The 18,423-nt window shown below is 55.5% G+C and overlaps 3 protein-coding genes across 3 annotated transcripts in view; 1 reads left to right on the top strand and 2 right to left on the bottom strand.

Annotated features, from left to right (window-relative positions):
- The window catches only part of VOLCADRAFT_117744 (uncharacterized protein), a gene marked incomplete at both ends in the record, with an annotated part of 12,139 nt that extends 6,161 nt beyond the window's left edge, over positions 1 to 5,978 (top strand). Inside the window, 9 exons of the mRNA XM_002951024.1 lie at positions 575 to 760; positions 1,382 to 1,757; positions 2,028 to 2,137; positions 2,517 to 2,594; positions 3,196 to 3,324; positions 3,871 to 3,957; positions 4,240 to 4,350; positions 5,272 to 5,533; positions 5,680 to 5,978. Of these exons, the coding sequence (XP_002951070.1) occupies positions 575 to 760; positions 1,382 to 1,757; positions 2,028 to 2,137; positions 2,517 to 2,594; positions 3,196 to 3,324; positions 3,871 to 3,957; positions 4,240 to 4,350; positions 5,272 to 5,533; positions 5,680 to 5,978 (1,638 nt within the window). The remainder of the gene's footprint in view (positions 1 to 574; positions 761 to 1,381; positions 1,758 to 2,027; positions 2,138 to 2,516; positions 2,595 to 3,195; positions 3,325 to 3,870; positions 3,958 to 4,239; positions 4,351 to 5,271; positions 5,534 to 5,679) is intronic.
- A 3,561-nt stretch (positions 5,979 to 9,539) lies between these two features.
- VOLCADRAFT_91500 (uncharacterized protein) lies at positions 9,540 to 12,131 on the bottom strand (the record flags this gene model as incomplete). Its single annotated transcript, XM_002950927.1, has 2 exons — positions 9,540 to 10,058; positions 11,886 to 12,131. 2 exons carry the CDS (start codon positions 12,129 to 12,131, stop codon positions 9,540 to 9,542), a joined length of 765 nt encoding a protein of 254 aa, XP_002950973.1.
- A 2,841-nt stretch (positions 12,132 to 14,972) lies between these two features.
- On the bottom strand, positions 14,973 to 17,739 carry VOLCADRAFT_104936 (uncharacterized protein; the record flags this gene model as incomplete). The annotated part of the gene is made up of 4 exons (XM_002950926.1): positions 17,211 to 17,739; positions 16,344 to 16,449; positions 15,335 to 15,398; positions 14,973 to 15,112 (listed from the first exon to the last, which is right to left on the bottom strand). Exons 1-4 carry the CDS (start codon positions 17,345 to 17,347, stop codon positions 14,973 to 14,975), a joined length of 447 nt encoding a protein of 148 aa, XP_002950972.1. The 5' UTR covers positions 17,348 to 17,739.
- Positions 17,740 to 18,423: the final 684 nt, after the last annotated feature.

The following is an 18,423-nucleotide window of genomic DNA, read 5'->3' as shown; positions in this document are numbered from 1 at the left end:
GACCAGCCCAGGAAGGGACAGGTGGTGGAGGTCAGTTGTTTTAAGGTGGTTGCAAGACGTCTTGTGGTGTCGAGCTCTCTTAGCCTTTCTCTCTTGGAGGTGTTTTTGTTGGCCTGTTAGGTATATCAGGAGCCCTCCCCTGCCGGGACTGCCCTAACCGAATTTGTGTTTGTTTGTTTGTTTTCCTCCCTTAGGATCCCGTTTTCGTTGGTGGTGTTTTGGGGGGTTGTTTCAGAGAGCCTTTGACTTTGCCCTAGCTGAGACTTGTGGACTCGCTCTAGCGGGACCTGAGAGCCCTTCGTGGTGTTTTCACTGCAGCGCCATCCCCGGATGGAGGGGCTGCGGAGTGGCTGCGTAGAGTGTTGGCAGTCTGAGTCGGGGTCGGGAGCACACAAGACTAACCGACTTGTGCTGTGTGCTCCCGACCCTTGCGCTGTGTTTCGGCTTCGGCCCCCGGCTCTCGCGGCCCACAGTGTAATCTAAGTCATACATACATACATGCATACATACACACACATGCTGGACCCGAGATATACCCCCCTATTTCAGACATACATACGCAAACGCTGCACAGGAACTGGAGGCCAGAGGACAGCAGCAGCGGCAGCGGGGGCCTGTACGGCAGCAGAATCCTGGAAGTCCACAGCAGCGACGTCGGCAGGAGCTTGAGGCGGAGAGGCGGTTGGATCAGGAGTTGAGGTCGTTGCGGCAGTTGGTGCACGTGGGGTTGGATCAGGGGGACGAGCAGCTCGCGAGGAAGGTGCGTATGTATGTATGTATGTATGAGTGGTTGTGGGGTTGGGTGGGATGTTCAGGGTTTGAGGAATGTACTTCGGCAAATCCTGAATGATGTTACACGGGTGGTGTGTGGGTGTGTGTGAGGGGGGTTGGGGGGTGAGAGTGAGGGCGGAGGTGGGGGGTCCAGTTCCAAAAGTCAAACTGAAAATTGCCGACACGTCCAAAGGAAAGGGGGAAATGGTTATCATGATGGGGGTTAGGGGCGGGGGGAGAGACACGCACGCAATACACAGGCACGCACACGTCCTGTTTCCCGGGCGGGGAAAAAACGGGACGTCAGTGGAACGGGCTCGCCATCGTTTCGGTATCCCAGATCCTCCGCTCCTCCGCCCTTTAACCCCCTCCGCCCGTCCTTCCTTATTTGCTCCCTTTTCACAAGACTTTGAGGCTTTGGGGGCTTTGGGGGGCTTGGGGGGGGGCAAAATGGATATCCCACTGTCTGAGGAACTGTGAGTTGACCCCTGGGGGGGTGCCATTGAGTGTTTTTGTTTTTGTGAGCCCACGTCGCCCTATCGCTTCATATTCCTCGTCGTTATCGTCGTCGTCGTCGTCGCGCTGCCGTGACCGTCGCCGACCGTTGCAGTCGTACGACAGACTTCGGAACCTATTTTGGCGAGAGCACCCCGCCGTCGCCGCGGCGGCTGCGGCTGCGGCGGCCAAGGCCGACAAAGCCGACAAGGCCAGTACGACAAAGGACTCCGCGGCGGCGGCGGCGGCGGCGGCGGCGGCGGCGGCAGACTCCGCAGCTCCCGCAGCCGTGGAGTCGGAAGAGAAGCGGAAGGGCGACGGCGGCGGCGGCGGGGCTGCCGGCGGCGAAGAAGGAGAAGGAGCAGGACGTGTGGAGGAGGAGGAGGAGGAGGAGGGGGAGCAGTTGGCCACGACGGCGGTGGCGGCGGCGGCAAATCCATCCGCCGCGTACGGCACCGCTGCCGTACTGGAAGCGGCGGAGGTATGCCCAGGTATGTATGTGTAGCGCTGGCACCGGGACATTTTGAAGATAGGGTTCGCCCCGTGTGGGGTAGTCGTACGGGTGGAGGGAATGTGTGTTTTGCTCTGTCATTCGTAAATGTACGGCAAAACCCAATTCCAACGCCCCCCCCCACGCCCACGCCCTGTCCTCCCCCGGATCTCCCGAATTGCCTGTTCCCTGTCCACCCCGCTCATCTAACATTGCGGTTACCGATGTCGTACTACACATGTACGGCATACTGTTCGCAACGGAACTGCAGCACCTCCGGGCGCCACGTTGGAGCTTTTGTCGCTGGCGCTGTCGCGTCGCGACTGGTCGGGGGTCTTGGATCACGTGACTGCGCTGGCGGAGTTGCAGGCGAGTACGACAGTACGACACATGGTTTGGGTACATGTGGATGGATTTTTCGTGTGCATGTATGTATATGTGTGGGGGGAAGGGGGGAAGGGGGGGCCAGGGGGTCAGGCGCGGTATCTTTTATCGACCCATCACGTGTATGATTTGGGACCCCGTGCGCCGTACATTTTACCTCCTCTCCCGATCCTCGCAATCCCGAATCCAGAGTTGATGCCCGGGATCCATTTTTCGTATGCATTTCCCCGCCTGTCATACCCACCTCCCCCTTCCCACCCTTCCCATTTTCGCATTTTCTCGTCTCACGCGTACACGCACATATATACATATATACGTACGGACGTCAACACACGCACATACACACGGTGACACAACAGTCTCTGGTCACCCGAAGCGGGGGCCGGGTTGGGAGACTGCTGATGGAAGACGTACGACTCTTGGAGGGCCTTACGTCGGCGTACGGCGGATTGGGGTGAGTGGGGGGAGGAGGGACAGGGGGATTGAGTGGGGGGGGGTGGCCAGGGTTGAAACCTTGGATGTTGCTGGTTTGTTTGAATCTCCTTTTGTCTTGTCTGTTGTTTAAAATCCGCCCTCTTTCTCTTCCCCCTTCTTTCCCCCTCTCCCCTCCTTTCCCTCCACAAAAACACACACAAACACACACGTGTATAAGGGCGGTGTCAAAGGCGCTCATCAGCAGCGAGGAGGATACGGTGTCGTACTACACCGAGGTGGGTTGACGGTTGGTAGTTGGAAACTGTAGAACAACCGTACTGCACGGTTATGAAGGTGGCTGTATGTCGTGCAGACTTGGATAGCAGTTATTATGCAACGAGAAAGAAGAAGCGCCATAAGGTTAGGACGTAGGTTTCGTTTAAAATTAGGGTGATGCTATATATGCTATATATGCTATATATATGCTATATATATAGCATATGATGTTATGATGTTCCTTTTTATGCTACCCTCCACCGACCATTGGAGTGGTTTGCTTTCCTAGCCCCCGGGGGCTATTTAACCGCTAACTACTACCCTAACTGCCAACCGCGAATGTTGCGTTTGTCTGAATGCTGCAGTTGCTGCGGCGTATCAGCGACGCCGCCGCCGCCGGCGACGCGGCGCCATTTGGCGGCTCTTCCGTACCGTTCGGCCCGCCGCTGCGCGCCGCCGCTGCCTCCGCCGATATGGCGTCCGTCTCTGCCATTGTACGGCAGATGCGTGAGCTTCATTGTGGTCCCGGAGCGGATTCGTACGCGGCGGTAGTGGAGGCCAGCTTGCGTGGGGGCAAGGTGCGGGATGGGGTGGTTGGGGTATGGGGGAATGCCAGGGAGGCTGTGTGTATGTATGTATGTACGTAGGTAGGTAGGTATATATGTATGTAAGTATGTATGTATGTATGTATGTAAGTATGTATGTATGTATGTATATGGAACTCCGCGTGGGACTGTGTACGTTACACGGACACAGATCCCCTCTGCGCTTTTGCTCCATGATGCGACGGAAGGCATTTGTTGTGTCGTATACCGTATTACGGGGGAAATGTGTTTGTGTGTCTGTGTGTTGAAATGAAACACGTGTATGTATGTGCGCGCGTCGTTTTTGGTGAATTTTATTGTCGTCATTGCCCGTGAGCTTCCTCTCAAACCTTCGCAACCCACCGCTCATTTCCCCTCCCCACCGTTCTCTTTTTCCCCCCCCCTTTCGTTCCCCTCCTACTCCTGACACACGTACATACACACATACACACACAGCCCGACCGTGTCCCGGGTTTGTTGGAAATGATGTTGGAGGAGGGGCTGGTGCCCACAGGGCCCTTTTGGGAGGTGCAGCTGAGGCAGGTGAGGAGGGGGTGAGGAGGGGTGAGGACGGGGGGATGGACAGGGTAAATGTACGGAAACACAAACCCGCTGCATATGGCTCCGGGGCAAAATGAACACGAATATATATTCCCCGCCGCCGCCGTCGCCGGTCGCTTTCCGCCCGCATTTCCTTCATTTTCCCCTCACTCCACCCAGCCAAACACAACCCCGCATACACACACTTTTCTTTTCCCCACACACATACATACATGCACACATACGCACACAACCCCCCTCCCCTACCCCCTCCCCTTAACCCAGGCTGTTGACTCGGGAGATCTAGGCGGGTTGTTGGCGGTTTCGGAGCGAGCTCTGGAGCTCGCGGAGGAGGACGTGCGGGCTGGGCTGGGGCTGGCGGATATCAGCGACGAGGTGGGAGAGGGGCAAGGGGGGAACGGGGGGTCAAACTTTCTGCATATCTGTCTGTACGTTTGTCTGTGTGTTTGTAGTGTCGACATCCATGCAGTCAGTGCGTTTGTGCTATCCGCATAGGAAACCCAGCCACGTGATAATGTCCTGCACTTCATTAAAATAAAGAAAATAAGTTAAAAAGTAATGAAAATGATGACTTGGTACGAAGGAAAGCACAAGCGGAACAGTATACACTAACATTATAGAGATAATCTCTGTATTGTTTATGTGTAATGTTTTACTAGTTTACTAGCATTCTACGTGCTACTAGTGCGCACCATTATGAATGAGCCCCTCCACCCGCTCCCCCCCTTAGCTTGGGGCAGCAGCTTCAATCGTGTGTGTTTCGTCTTTTCCCCCCTTAGCTTGCTATAGCTAGCTGTGGCTATAGCTGTGGCTATAGCTAGCTGTGGCTATAGCTAGCTGTGGCTATAGCTGTGGCTATAGCTAGCTGTGGCTATAGCTAGCTGTGGCTATAGCTGTGGCTATAGCTAGCTGTGGCTATAGCTGTGGCTATAGCTGTGGCTATAGCTGTGGCTCCCTTTCCTCTGGAGGTCTGGGAGAGCAGCCGCACCCGCACAGCGCCGCGTGGCGCTCAGGCGCGCTGAGCCCGGGGGGGGGGGAGGAGGGGCGAAGACGCGGGGACGTCCACGTCCACGTCCTCAGCCGGAGATACACACAATAATGGCTATACTGACCGGCAATGCCCGGGCCTCCACATACACACACATGTATACACATGCACACGGACGGGGGGCCCCCCTGCATTTGTAAATAGTAAATCTGCATGTCCGTACACATATATGCTATGTACGTCGTACGTATGTACGGAAAGTGTATGTACCTATGTATATATAAGTATGTATGTATATCCTCCGTCAGGTCCTGGCGGCGGCGGCGGCCCTGGCGGAGGTCCGAGTGGACGGCCGTACCGCCTCCGCCATCAAGTTGCTCAAGCTGCGAAGTGAGGAGCTCCGAAACCAACGACGGTCGACGGGCAGTGCGGGGATCCGGCAACAGGCGGGAGGGCGGACGGCGGCGCCGCAGGGCTGGGCGCTGCGGCGGAACGCCGCATCGCTGCTACAGCCGCCGCCGCCGCCGCCGATGTCGTCGTTCCGCTACCGAGACGAAGTCTGGGCGGGTAGTAAGTGAAGCAGCCCCCCTAGGGCCCTCGGTAGCAACGATAACAATCACCGGTGTTGTTGTTTTTCCTCTCTGGATGAGGGGAATGATCGCATTACTGCGGGGTGCTGCTGCTACAGCCTGTAGACGTCACCGCCTGATTCGGAGATTGGTGTGGTCGCCCTGGTGGTGGTGGTGGCGATAGACTGAGCCATGAAATGGACTGCAAGAGGTCGCAGTGTCCCACGGTGGTGTGTGCAACGGTAGTGACGGCGGCGGTAGTGACGGCGGTAGTGACGGCGGTAGTGACGGCGGTAGTGACGGCGGCGGTAGTGACGGCGGTAGTGACGGCGGTAGTGACGGCGGTAGTGACGGCGGCGGTAGTGACGGCGGCAGTAGCGGCCGTACTGGCGGCGGCGGTCGCACGTAATGAACGAGATGAAAAGGAGCTGAGGTGGCTGAGATGAATAAAAAAAGGCTTAAAAAGGAGTAAACAAAAGTACTTGGGGGGTTGGTAGTGAGAGGGTAGGCATCGTCTGTCCGCCGCTACTGCTACTGCTACTGCTGCTGCTACTGCCACTGCTGTCGGTTGACTTAAGGTAATGCTGTTTACTGGCGCTGTCATATCACGGGTTCATCAGCGTTGCAACAAGAGCACAGAGCAAAGCGCCGCAGGGTCGCGGGAGGTAGTAGGCACAGTGTGGCTTGGAAAGTGTGTTTGGTTGTGTCTGTATGTGTGTATATAACCCCACATTGGGTTTTAGAGGTTTTAAGTGCGGTTTAAAAATTAAATCCCAAAAGAGGGAAAAGAGGGGATTACGGGAAATGAAGTGGCGGCGGAAAGGGGGGAATCACTTTTGAGTGTGTTTTATGATCTGAGTCGCCGCGGGAAGGACATGGTGGCGAGGGTGGCGTGTGTGTTTGTATGTGTGTATATGGGCGGGTGAAGTACGGGGGCAAATAGCTTTACCCTGGCACTCCCTGCCGCCGAAGTTTTGGGAGAATTCTGTCAACCTTCGCACCCTTCAGCTGGCGCGTGCGAAGTTTATGACATTTATCGAATTCAGCAACAACAACAACAACCCGTACCCCGGCTGGCGTGTCCCTGCTGACGTGAGTGAGGGAGTGAGGTGTGCGCGGAGGAACAGACGTACGTGGAGCCGCGCGCCCTGCGCTGTGTTTCGGTCCGGTCAGGGCCCCCAGTGCTCGATCTTTATCGGAACGAGCCGCCCACGGTGTCAACGGCGGCGTGATCTTCACTCCTGATCGGGTCGCAGGTCCAGTACGTTCCATCGGTACAGCAAGACTGCCCATGTATACTTCTCTAGGTTTGATTTTAATTGTACATGGGTAAATTTCAAAATTTGGACCACAACCAGTTCAAAAGCAGTTTTAGGATCCAATGCTCGTCATTTCAGCTCACTTAGCCATTCATACGCGACTCGTCCCAGTAGTACTCCTAAAATGAAAGGCTACTTAAAATATTGAAAAACGATACAATTTTGTGTTTGCAACCTGCTTTCAATGGAAAATACGCTAGAGAACTTTGTGGTGTTCGCGCTGAAGCTCGCATCCTGGGAAAACCAACTAGAAATACAAACACTATTATATTATAAAGCCGGTTGTTGTGCATGCCGCTGCAAGCCTGGTGACAAGCTGCTGGTCGATGGCTGGGGGGCACTTGCTCCTCTGCATTTGTCGCCAAATTCCTTTATGAAGACCATCCGGACTATATTTGATTGTCACCGGTCGGTAACCCTACCAAACCGTTCAGTAACTGGTCGTTCCGGTACTTGGCCGGTAGGATAACCGACATAACGAGCTAAAGACCCAGTAACTGGGAGCAGACATCGGCAAACGGGGTATTTCTGGTTTCGGGAACGGGTCTATTTCTATCCTCCAGTACAATTTCCGTTACAAGGCCACGGAATGAAAATGCGTTTTTTCACTAATCGGGCCGCATAACACTTTTCGTATACGGCGTATGATCCTATATCTGCAAGCCGACCGGCTTCGGGAACTCTATTTCTGTTTTTCGGGAGTTTCGGTGCGACCCGAAACTCCCGAAGCGTTTGCCGATGTCTGACTGGGAGGTCACCCATCGATAAGGTTACCGATCGTTATTTCGAAATGTCGGTTGGGTTATAACTGAACGGTCGGTACCCAACACTTTTATGCCATAGGGGTTACGGTGTGCGTGCACGCTGCGGCGCACGCTGCTTGTGCTCGTGCTGCTTTGATACCTGGCCGCGCGGTTCCCTCGCTCTTTCCTTGGGCTATAGCTCAGCTTCCGCCACACACTCCGCAACTCCAGCAGCCCATCCAGGCCAACTGGTCCAGCAAGACTTCCCTCCTTGCCTTCTGATCCGTCTCACCCATATCACTTACACGTCCTACTCTCCAGTTCGACTGGCAATGGGCTGGGTTCGTAGAGCAGACTGGGTGACGCTGTGTGTGAGTTGTGCCGGTGCGGTGCTGTCTCGAGGCATCCCTAGCCCCGTCTCGGTGAACTGATAGCTGCTTGCCTAGTCCGTGCCCGGGCCCCATCGCGTGCGCTCGATAGGTGCAGCGGATCAGGCCGGGGAGGGAGAGGGGAGTCTTGTTGTGTGTTTTAGAGGCTCAGTGAACGCAAACCCGCGTGACGGAGCCTCTTGGCTCGTGAGAGCGTGCGCGCGTGCGACGCCTACGCTTCCCATCCCCCGGGGAGGAGAGCGGGAACTAGCGGCCCAGCAGCTGGTTGCTTAGGAGGGGACAGAGGCCCCTCTAGCGCCCCTCTCCCGTCCGCGGGAGAGAGAAAGCTTACGCGGTCTTTCCGTTGGGGCTGGGCAGCAGCCCCTGGCCAGTGGCAGGCCCGGTCAGATAGATATTTGTAACTTTCACACGGGCGAGCCACAGCCACACCAGGCAAGCTCCCGTCTTGACACCTTGCCCCGCCACCTCGGACTGAAATAACCCAGCTTCGATACCTTTTTGTGGTTCTAGCCTTGCAAACTATTTCCGCGCGTACCTAGTAGAATTGTTTGGATTGTTTCCTGACCAGGTGTTGAACCTCTCTTGTTGACTGCTCTGGTGGAAATAGAAAATTGCGAGAGAGGAACGAGCGCGCGCGCGCGCCAACCTGATTTGAATTATCCAGGCCTGTTTACACGAGCCATCACAGAACTTTTTCCTTCTTTTCTGTTTGTTCCAAGAAAAAACAACTTACAAGCGACGTTCAAAGCTGCTGCAGTACGTCACTGATATTATGTGATCCTCGATTTTGTGTGAAAACCCCACTCGTTCAAAGTGGCTGAACAGATCCGTCGTTGAACGAAACCATCGCTAGACAAGTACAGCGCCGGGCAGGAGGGGCAACCTGCACTCTCGGCGGCTTTGCGAGTAACAGATTTTTTTATTTTCCCTTTTACCACCACTACTACTACTACTACCAATACAAACCGCCACCGCCACCAGGTGTACGGCATACGCATGGCGCCATGGATGGAGACGCGCGGTGGTTATTAACGGTTTCCGGTACCGAATGGTTACATTCGGTTACAGCACCAAACTGATTGCCGCTAACAATGCTAAGGGGTCCGTGCAGCCGCTGTACAACATCGTGCATGTCGGTCTCCCCGAAAGGGTGAATGAATAGAATAGTAGTTATGTTCGGATTTAGGGAGCGTATCTGTCCGCCTGTGTATTTGTGCATATGTATGCATGTATGTACGTATGTATGTATGTCGACGTTTATCGGGCCTAAATTTCCTGTTGCTTCTTCCGCCGCCAATCAGCCGCCGCCGCCACCGCCAACCACCACCGTTTTCTCAAACCGCCAAGCCGCCCACAAACAAGAAAATGTTTTCTTTTACAGCGCTGTATTTTTGCCGCACGATACACATATCGTACGGACGTTTCGTACGCAATGATATGATACAATCGTCTACACACGCATGGGGCTTTATTTGCAAAGCCGTACCACGAGCATCGGAAGCCCAATCTGCATGTACGGAGAACTGCATGAAATACGTCCTACATACGCCTAACGACTAACTATATTTTGCTACTAGAGCCTCAATCTGAGACGCCGACAACATTAGCATGTCTTCGTCACTGTCGTACCCACAGCCGACGCCGCCGACGGCGTCTCTGTCGGCCATGACCGAATTAGGCACCGAGGCCGCTGCCGTTGCAGCTGCCACGACGACGGCGGCGGCGGTTGTGGCGGCGGCGGCGGCGCCGTCGGCGTCAAGCGGTTCGCAGATCCGGTTGGCCTGTTGGACTATCGCCTCGATCTGCGACGCCGACGGCAACGACGCGCCGTCCTCGCTGTCGTACGAGCTCTCGCCAGCGCCGCCGCCGTCGCCATTATCGGGCTTACCCAAAGTCGGGTCAAACGAGTTCACGGCAACGCCGTTGCTGGAGAAGTCGTACAGTCCCTTGGTTTCTGCCGCCGATGCCGTCGCCGCCGCCGCCAATCGCTCGGGTCCCTGGCTTTGCCTCACCCAACAACTGATGGTGGGTCCAACTTCCAGAGTAATCTCCGAGGTCTCCCTGATGTACCGTTTCTGAGGGGCAGCGGCGGGGCTGACGGCAACGGTGGCGGCCGCGTTGGCCGCCGCGGCGGCAACGGCGTCGGCTCCGTCGTGGGTGATGACGCCGGCGGCGTCAGCCTTGACATCGGCTGTAGCAGGCCATGGCGCGTCGACATCGACGTCGGTGGCGGCTGTAGCGGCGGCAGCGGCGGCTACGGACTTACCTCTCAGCACGTCGACGATAAGGCCTCCGACCTGCGGGGTGTCGTCCACTTCAGGGAGGACGCCGCCGCCTCCACCTCCGCTTCCACCGCCGACGGCCGTTACGGCACCGGCCGCGTCAGCAACGGCGTTTGCGGTGACGTCGACGGGCCTATCGACGGCGCTGACGCCACCAGTGACTGGAGCACAGGTGGCGAAGGCGGCAGCGCCATCAGTGGGGGCCGCGGTTGTGTTGGCTGTTGCGCCTGAAGACGCCGGGGCCATCATGGCATTAGTAACGTTCGGCTCCAGGGCGGGTTCCGTACCGGCAGGGGGAGGAAGGGGAGGAAGGGGAGGAGGAGGAGGACGGCGGCGGCGGCGGCGGCGTCTGCGGTCGTGAGGAGGCGGTGAATCGCCGAGAGTGCTCGTTGTTGGATCCCCGCTATCATTACAGCGGTCGGTACGTGCCCGTTTGAAAACGGTTCTGTCCTCTTCCTCCTCCTCCTCCTGCTCGTCTACATTTTCCTCGTCGTCCTCACCCTCCCGCTGCCTTCTTTCCGCCCGTTGCTGCCGCCGTACATCGTCTGGGAGGTGCTGCTGCTCCTGCTGCTGCTCCTGCTGCTGCTGGGCCGGTGGCGGCGGCGGCGGCGGTGGTGGCGGTGGCGGTGGCTGTGGTGGTGGTGGTGGTGGTGGCGGTGGCGGTGGCGGCAGGGCTAGCGGCATTCCCACGGCCGAAGCCCACTCCGCCGCCGTTGGCAGGCAGACGCCGGCGGCGGCGGCGGTCGACGTCAGCGCCCCCCATAGCCGCTCAGACGTCCGCCGGCGGCTGGTGGCTCCAAATACACCCGCCTCGTCTGCCAACACGCCGCACAACCCCAGCAGTGCGCGGCGGACTGCCGGGTGGCTCGGCGGCAACCGGGGTCCGCCGCCGCCGCCGCTGCTACAGCTACAGCGCGCTGCCGTCGCATAGATTGCAGCGTCATTCGTCAGAAAAGAAGCCAGGTAGAACAGCGGCGGAGCTTCTCGAAGCTCTTGTTCCTCGGACGCCGCCGTGTCAGTCGCGATCTCAGGCTGGGCATTTGTAGTGGTGGCTCCGCCGCCGCTGCCGCCGTCACCCGGCTTCGTGGGTTGCTGCGGCGGCGGCGGCGGCAATGCGCCGCCATCGACGCCCTCGACGCCGTCGGTAGATCCACCGGCGGGCGTTGCGGTACGGCGTTGCCGGCCCCGGCCCCGGCCCCGGGCGCGCCCGCCGGCGCCAGCAGTAGAATTGATGATGTTGGCGGCGGTAGCGGCGGCGAATCGGCCTCTGCCGCTTACGGCCCTGGAGGCCGCACTGCCGGCGGTATCATCGGCCCGTAAACCGCTAATTCGGGTCGAGCGGCGCATGCTATTGTGTCCACCACTTCCTCGGCTGCCGTCGCGGCCGCCGCCTCCGCCAGGCATTACATTACCGTTGTCGTTGTCGTTGTGTTGGTTGCAGCCGCTGCCGTCGCCACCGGCATTTTTATCACGGTTGACGGCGGCAGCGCAGACGATGGGAAGGGAGGGTCGTAATTGGACTCCAGGGCTGGCTTCAGATACTGCTGCTGCTGCTGCTGCTGCTGCTGCTGCTGCTGCTGCTGCTGCAGGCGGGGTTCGTGCGGGAGGTGCAGGCGGTACCTTTGTGGGCAACGAGTCCGGAGGCACAGGCGCGCAGATCAGCAGCGGCGTGCCGTTCGGCGCGAAGCAGCTGAAAGGCTCGCGAGTTACTAAGCAGCGTGCTCCAGCGATTTCGGTGACTGTGCACTCGAACTGGGTCATGGTGGCGGTCTGGAGCGGCGGCCCCGCCTGCAGCTCGTCATGGTTCCGGCACTCTTGCAATGTGTGAACATGAATAAATTTAGAGAATTTTGTTTGATCTTTCATGAATACAGAGACGTTGCAGCTTGGTGCGGCGACAGCAGCAGGCCACGCAAATGTTGCCGATTATGCAGTTTTGTTAGTCGGTATCCCAGACACTGTTTGTGCGGGGATGTAAGCTTGCGATGGTACAGTGGAAGAATTTTGCGGCTATGAGATGGAAAGGTGCCGCATTTCGGCGATGTGGGACGGAGGTCACTGCAGCCCGCGCGGCTTCTGACTGAATCGTGAACCTTTTTTTTAACCGATGGCTCAGAGATAAATCTAACATATGCGCGATAGAAAATTATTTTACGCATAGTAACAGTGTGCCAGGTTTGCTCCTTCCAAGGACCGCATGCGCCACGATTTTGCACGGAGCTTTACTCATCCTAGTCGCGTTTTGCAGTAATCATGTCCATCTCTACAAATTCTATAACAAAGATGCTCGATGTTCAATGGTTATGTTTTGGCAAAGAATGTTACGACTATCGGCATGAACAGGTAGCTTGTAGCTTGCGTTCGACCTCGCTTTTTAAGGTCCACGTCAATTGTGCAATTCATGGACTGCAACACATATGTAATAAATTTATATGCCAATTCCCCGATACTGGCCTGTTGTTGGTCTTACATAAGGCTGCCTGGGCCGAGATTGGAGTACCATTGCTGCACAACCGCATGGCACAGGTCCACGCACGTAACATATATTTATTTGTGATGCATGATCTAGGATGCAAATATCAGGAAGTCAAGCGAAACAACCAAGACAATTCGCTGGTTGCAGACTCGACAGGCATGACAGATAAACAAATTTTGGTTGCCGCAAGGCAGCAGCGTTGCATGCCACCGCTTCAGAATAGCCGGAGACTTTAAGCGAGAAGACAAGCAAAGGAGGCGGACATTGGATATTGTTGTTTTGTTGTTGGATACACAAAAACAAAAACTTGCCGTGCATGGTAGCATGTACGTGCATGTACGTGTCCAATGCGCTAAGGTCAAATAATTTTGCAGCTTTTGGAACACGTGCTCATATAGCTCAGTCGGTTAGAGCGGTGGTCTTATGCATCGAGTAAGCCGCAGGTCCGGGGTTCGAGCCCCCGTATGAGCATAATTTTACTCCGCAATGACTGTAATGTCATGGAATGAGATAGGCTGAGATGTTAATAGGCTTATTAAGAGAGTTCAGTGCTGCAGGTGAAAACACATCAATCACAATCTCAGCTTCGCCTGTTCGACCGTTGGTGACGTCTTGTACCATGAATGGCTGTGGTGTTTTTAGCTGACGTGTGGCCCGCGACCCTCAGCCAGCAAACTTGCACGAGACGACACGACTCCTGATGCCAGAAAATATATTAACACGTCCAACGTCCGCCGCCAGCCAAGGGGAGAGACCCAAAGTGATCTGTCCCCATGCTGTCCGCGGCAAAAGATAGCATACCTACTGCGAGCAATAACCGAATCAAGCCCCCCCAAAACGGCCAAGGCGGCGTCTGTGCTGGTTTTGTCCGATCCCAATTCGTATTCACCTACTGTCTGTATAGTCATTAAAAGGTCTCGTCTGGAGAGGTCCCGAGATATCGAGAGGTATCTAAGAGGTCTTGTAAGGGAAAAGGGGAGTTGTGGGAATCGAACCCACGGCCTCTCGCACCCAAAGCGAGAATCATACCACTAGACCAAACTCCCGTATGGCAATCGAAGAGCAATATTGCTTATAAATATCCAACGTGTCCATATACATATGTACGGTGAGTTCCCGGGAAGGACTTGTACAGGAAGTTTGCGGGTCATTGTGTCATACATAAGTAAGGGAGCCCACGGCTCTGTGCCCGAAGAAAGAGGTGCCTATCGTTTAGCATGTATGGGTTTAGCCTACATAGCCTACACAGTCATGTACCAACGAATGTGGGTACCCTGTACACCCGCCGTATAGCATAAGACTGACATCCACGACCAAGTCATTCCCAGAGTGGATGACAACCCTGCCCTAATCATCATGCATGCATGCATGCATTCATCTCACACCATACCCCAAAGTTCTGTCAATCTTGCCTATACCAGTCGCCACCGCATGCATGCTACATAACTCAATCTAGCTACACACACAACAAAGGTACCTTTGAAACCCCCCCCCCCATTTTTTCTGTACCTACCTATAACACATGGCTTAGGGTGCCCCTCTAGCAGGGGAGAGCAGGGAATTGCCTCGGGAAGGAGGCCACTGGTGAAGCTTAACCACCCTGTAACAACATCAACACATCGACACAGCATCCTCCTCTTCATCACCGCCACCGTCAGCTACATGCCGCCAAGACTCAACTTTGGCCACAGACCTTCATACCAACATCCGCCCACGTCCTCTGTAGTAGCTGGCTGCCGCTGAAAAGGCCTCTCGAGATGCAGGTCGGGTCGCGCTTAGCGCGTATTTGTAGTTGTTCTGTGTGCCGTACATACCAACAACATCCGCGCACGTCCTCCTTGCCATTCTGAGCATCGAGGTGCCCACCACCTACTGCTGCCCACCAGAACCAGAACAGCCACCTGCGGATGTTCGAATCATCCCGAGCCAATCCGGCCAACCCTAACAATGTCACCGCTGTGCTCAATATAGCCATCTCACAGCCGCTGGCCATCACCGCCAACATGCATGTACCAGACTACCGTACGCACGTGTTTTGTTCGGTGCTACAGTCGTATGACGCGACAGACATGTTCCCATGCCGGAATCCCCCCCATGTTTACTTCTTTCGAAATCTCCTCAACCATGCGATTGGCGATTTCAGCCATGGGGCTGCAAATGATGAGGAAGTGTGCCGTCTGCAGCAGTTCCTGCATGTGCTCGCGGCTGATACCCGCCTCCATGAAAACCACCTAAATGTACTCCGGCAGGTCCTCCAAGCGCCACGGCAGGGCAGTCACAAGCTGATCTCTAGAGGGGTTTAGCTGTGCCACAACATGGCTGGCCAGCACCTGACGCTGGAGATTCCCGGTGGGCCCTGCAAGTCGCCGTCCTTGAGACACACCGCCACGATTGTCAAAGTGGTGATGGTGATAGCCACCAGCAGCATTTCACTGAGGTCACAGGCGGCAGCAGCCTCCCGAACCAGTTCTGCTCAGGCACGTCCCCCGTGTCCACCCGCACCAGGCCCCAGAGCGGTACCTTTGCCGATGCAGGGCAGAGCAAATAACAGCGCCAGAGCAAATACATTACTGGGACACACTAAGCAGCTTACCACCAAGGAACATTAGGCTATGAGATGCCTCCGGCATGCAACCCCCCACCTCACCATGTAGCACCTGCAAGCAGACACAGACCGAGCAGTTAACATCCACAGTCCCCCCAACAACCCAACCTGAAACACATGAGCACCTGGTGCATTGGCCTATATAGGCAACACAGCCCCGGTGTGAGGAAGCCATCCCAGCCATGCTCCCTCACTGCTGGGAGGTGCCCCCATCCAGTTCAGATACCGCCATGCCTTCATACCCCTATCCAGTGGCCGCAGTGGGAACCCCCATGGGTCGGCTATGGGGCGTCAGCATTTGTCCGCCTCGCACCGGGTATATCATCATCTTCGCCCGGGCTTGCACACACGCATCCCAGGAAAGTGAATGCTACCGCCGCTGCCAAGGCCGAGGATGCCCACCTTGCCTGCCTGGCATGGAAAGCTGTAAAATGGGTCAAATGAGCAATCATATTCACAAGGATATTGCTGTGCTAAGAAGCTGCTGGACCTTGCGGCTGGAGTATGCAGAGTGCCATTTGGCGCACGTAAAGGCCGCGACAGGCAGCAGATGTAAGCTGCAAGGGAAAAGCCATCCCCCAAAAAGCTGATGTGACCCAATGGAGCAGAGTCAAGATGAGATTGGTGAAGCTGTACATGAACGTCGTAATGTTGTTACAGAGTGGGAGGCTTCTGGGCCACTTGAACACATTGTCATTTCTACGACTTATCACACCATACAGCACCATCCACCATTACCACACTGTACTACGCCATATGAACTGCAAGTCCAATGCGGTTGATCCTGACCTCTAGGATCCCTCCTCATCACCATGTCACCCGAACATCCGCGTACATGTGCATGTTTGCCTTAGGGTTTGCCCTGCCGAAAACGTGCTGACTCGCCTGGGATTTGATAAGGCGACCTTTCACTAAATCTTTCCCGAGTGTCTTTCAAGTTCCAACCTCACAGCGTGCAGAGACCGAGTTCCTTTTATGATGGTGACCTAGTCCTTACGGGGCGCAGCATGCGCACCACTATGACTGAGGCGCCACCCCTGGCATTGGCCAGGTACCTCTCGGAAATTTGGGAGACCAGGCACGTCGCGCTGAGGCGCTTCGCCCTGAAGCGGACGAGGGATGACCTCCCGCGTACCCGCATCAATACCAATACAACGTCCATGGCCCCCCCGGCTTTTACGGACACACACCCGCACTTGTGTGCGGAACTTGTAACTTGCAACTTGTAACTTTTATGGTGGCTAATAACTCACATTGCTGGGCAGGCCGAAACACCGATTCGTACTCAGTGCAGAAAGCGAGTCACGGCTCATGCTGTGTACGCGGACGTAAACGGCAGCGGGGAACGGAAAACCGCAGGCAGGCTGTGTACCCACATACTAAGCACTGGTGCACCAAGGTTGTTAGTTCGTAGGATATACATACATCAGTTCAGGCGCTACTGGTAACGCACACACCAATGCCTCTGGAGGTTCCGGCCGACAAGAAACCCTTAGCCGACTTAGCAAGAGATACCCCCGCGATATCTGCAGCCTGACAGAGCGTAATCTCTCCCCTAATATTGGGGATTTACATTAATCCGCACCTCTTGTGCTGGTGGACGAAAGTTCGCAACTGAAACTAACCCTCCCCCCCGTTCCCCCTTCCCCCCTGGACGGTGCGGAACAATGCACCAACGACTGTTCAGGTGGCGGTGGGGGAGGATAGACCTTCACTTCCAGGTATTAGCAGAATTATTATTTTTACATATATTATCGTTACATATCATTATGCTTGCAACGCACTTTCATGCCGTGCAACCTACATGGCCCCCAACCCCCCAACTTGTGTTATACAGGACCTCTCATAAGCTACAGCTACAGACCTCCTACTTCCTGTAGCGGTATATACCCTTTGCACCGATGAACCCTTGATCATATACACCAGTACACATACAAGGCTCGCATGCCAGTTCCGAACATCGCTTTCAGGGCTTTGGCCACATCTCGGGTTGACTGACATTTTGTCAGTTTTACTTGGAGAAGGATCACCTAGTTCACCTATTACACACGCCGCCGTATGTCTGCGCTAATTAAGCTGACAACATTAGCCATGTGCAACGTCACTCAAGCACATTACACATCCTAAAAGTAAGAAGACTATTTAACTCGTACATGAATGAGTACGACCGTTACAATGAATCCGAACGGATCACCGGACGTGCGTGTTGTTCCCCGGAAGTAAACCGTTTTACTGCCTCCTTGTCCTCATATCACGTCATGAAGCGTTTTTTCCATGTCTTGACGTCCCCTCCTCACCGTCCTAACCCGCCGCAAAACCCCCCAGGGCCCCCAGGGCCGCCGTCACCACTCACAACACGAACACGAACACGAACACCCCGACCCGCATGTCGCCACCATCAGCGCCACCTCCCCTCCCCCCTCTAGGAGTGGAGCTACTCTCCCCCCTCGTCTCCCGAAACGTCGTCTCCCGCAACGTCGTCTCCCCCATCAGCACTCCTCGAAGCCCGGAGGGAGCTCCTCCTCCCCACAACGCACTTCACACCGCAACCACCAACACACGTTTGTTTGTGTGCCTCCATGCACACATACACACATATATACACACATATATATGTATATATGTATACACACACACGTGTTGCAGCTCGCTCCGTTAGCCCCGTCAGAGAACATTACATGTATCTACCTACCTACCTACCTACCTACCTAGCTGCCTACCTACCTACATACATACATACATACGTGCGTGTAACAAAACAGCAATACCGTGTGCTTACCCCTTCAGGTCGTTCTTTCTCCCACTACTACTACTACTACTACTATCCCCCCCCAACTACTGCTATTACGACGACGTAATTCACCGCCACAATCAATCACGACATCGACACAACCGACAGATTACAGACAGACGTTACTGCGCCGCCACTGTTCCAACATGATGGTGTCGTTTCAGTCAGTTTTTTCCTGAAACAGTTTCCGGCGGCGCCAACCGGAAAATATCTTTTTTATATTCTACCATATTTTCGGGAGTTAAGGTTCCGGAAGTGACAGTGGCGATGGTCCCTCAACGCGGCG

This window comes from Volvox carteri (genome assembly GCF_000143455.1).
Source record: "Volvox carteri f. nagariensis unplaced genomic scaffold VOLCAscaffold_21, whole genome shotgun sequence".
Lineage (NCBI taxonomy): Eukaryota > Viridiplantae > Chlorophyta > Chlorophyceae > Chlamydomonadales > Volvocaceae > Volvox > Volvox carteri.
This window is presented reverse-complemented; position numbering and strand designations above follow the sequence as displayed.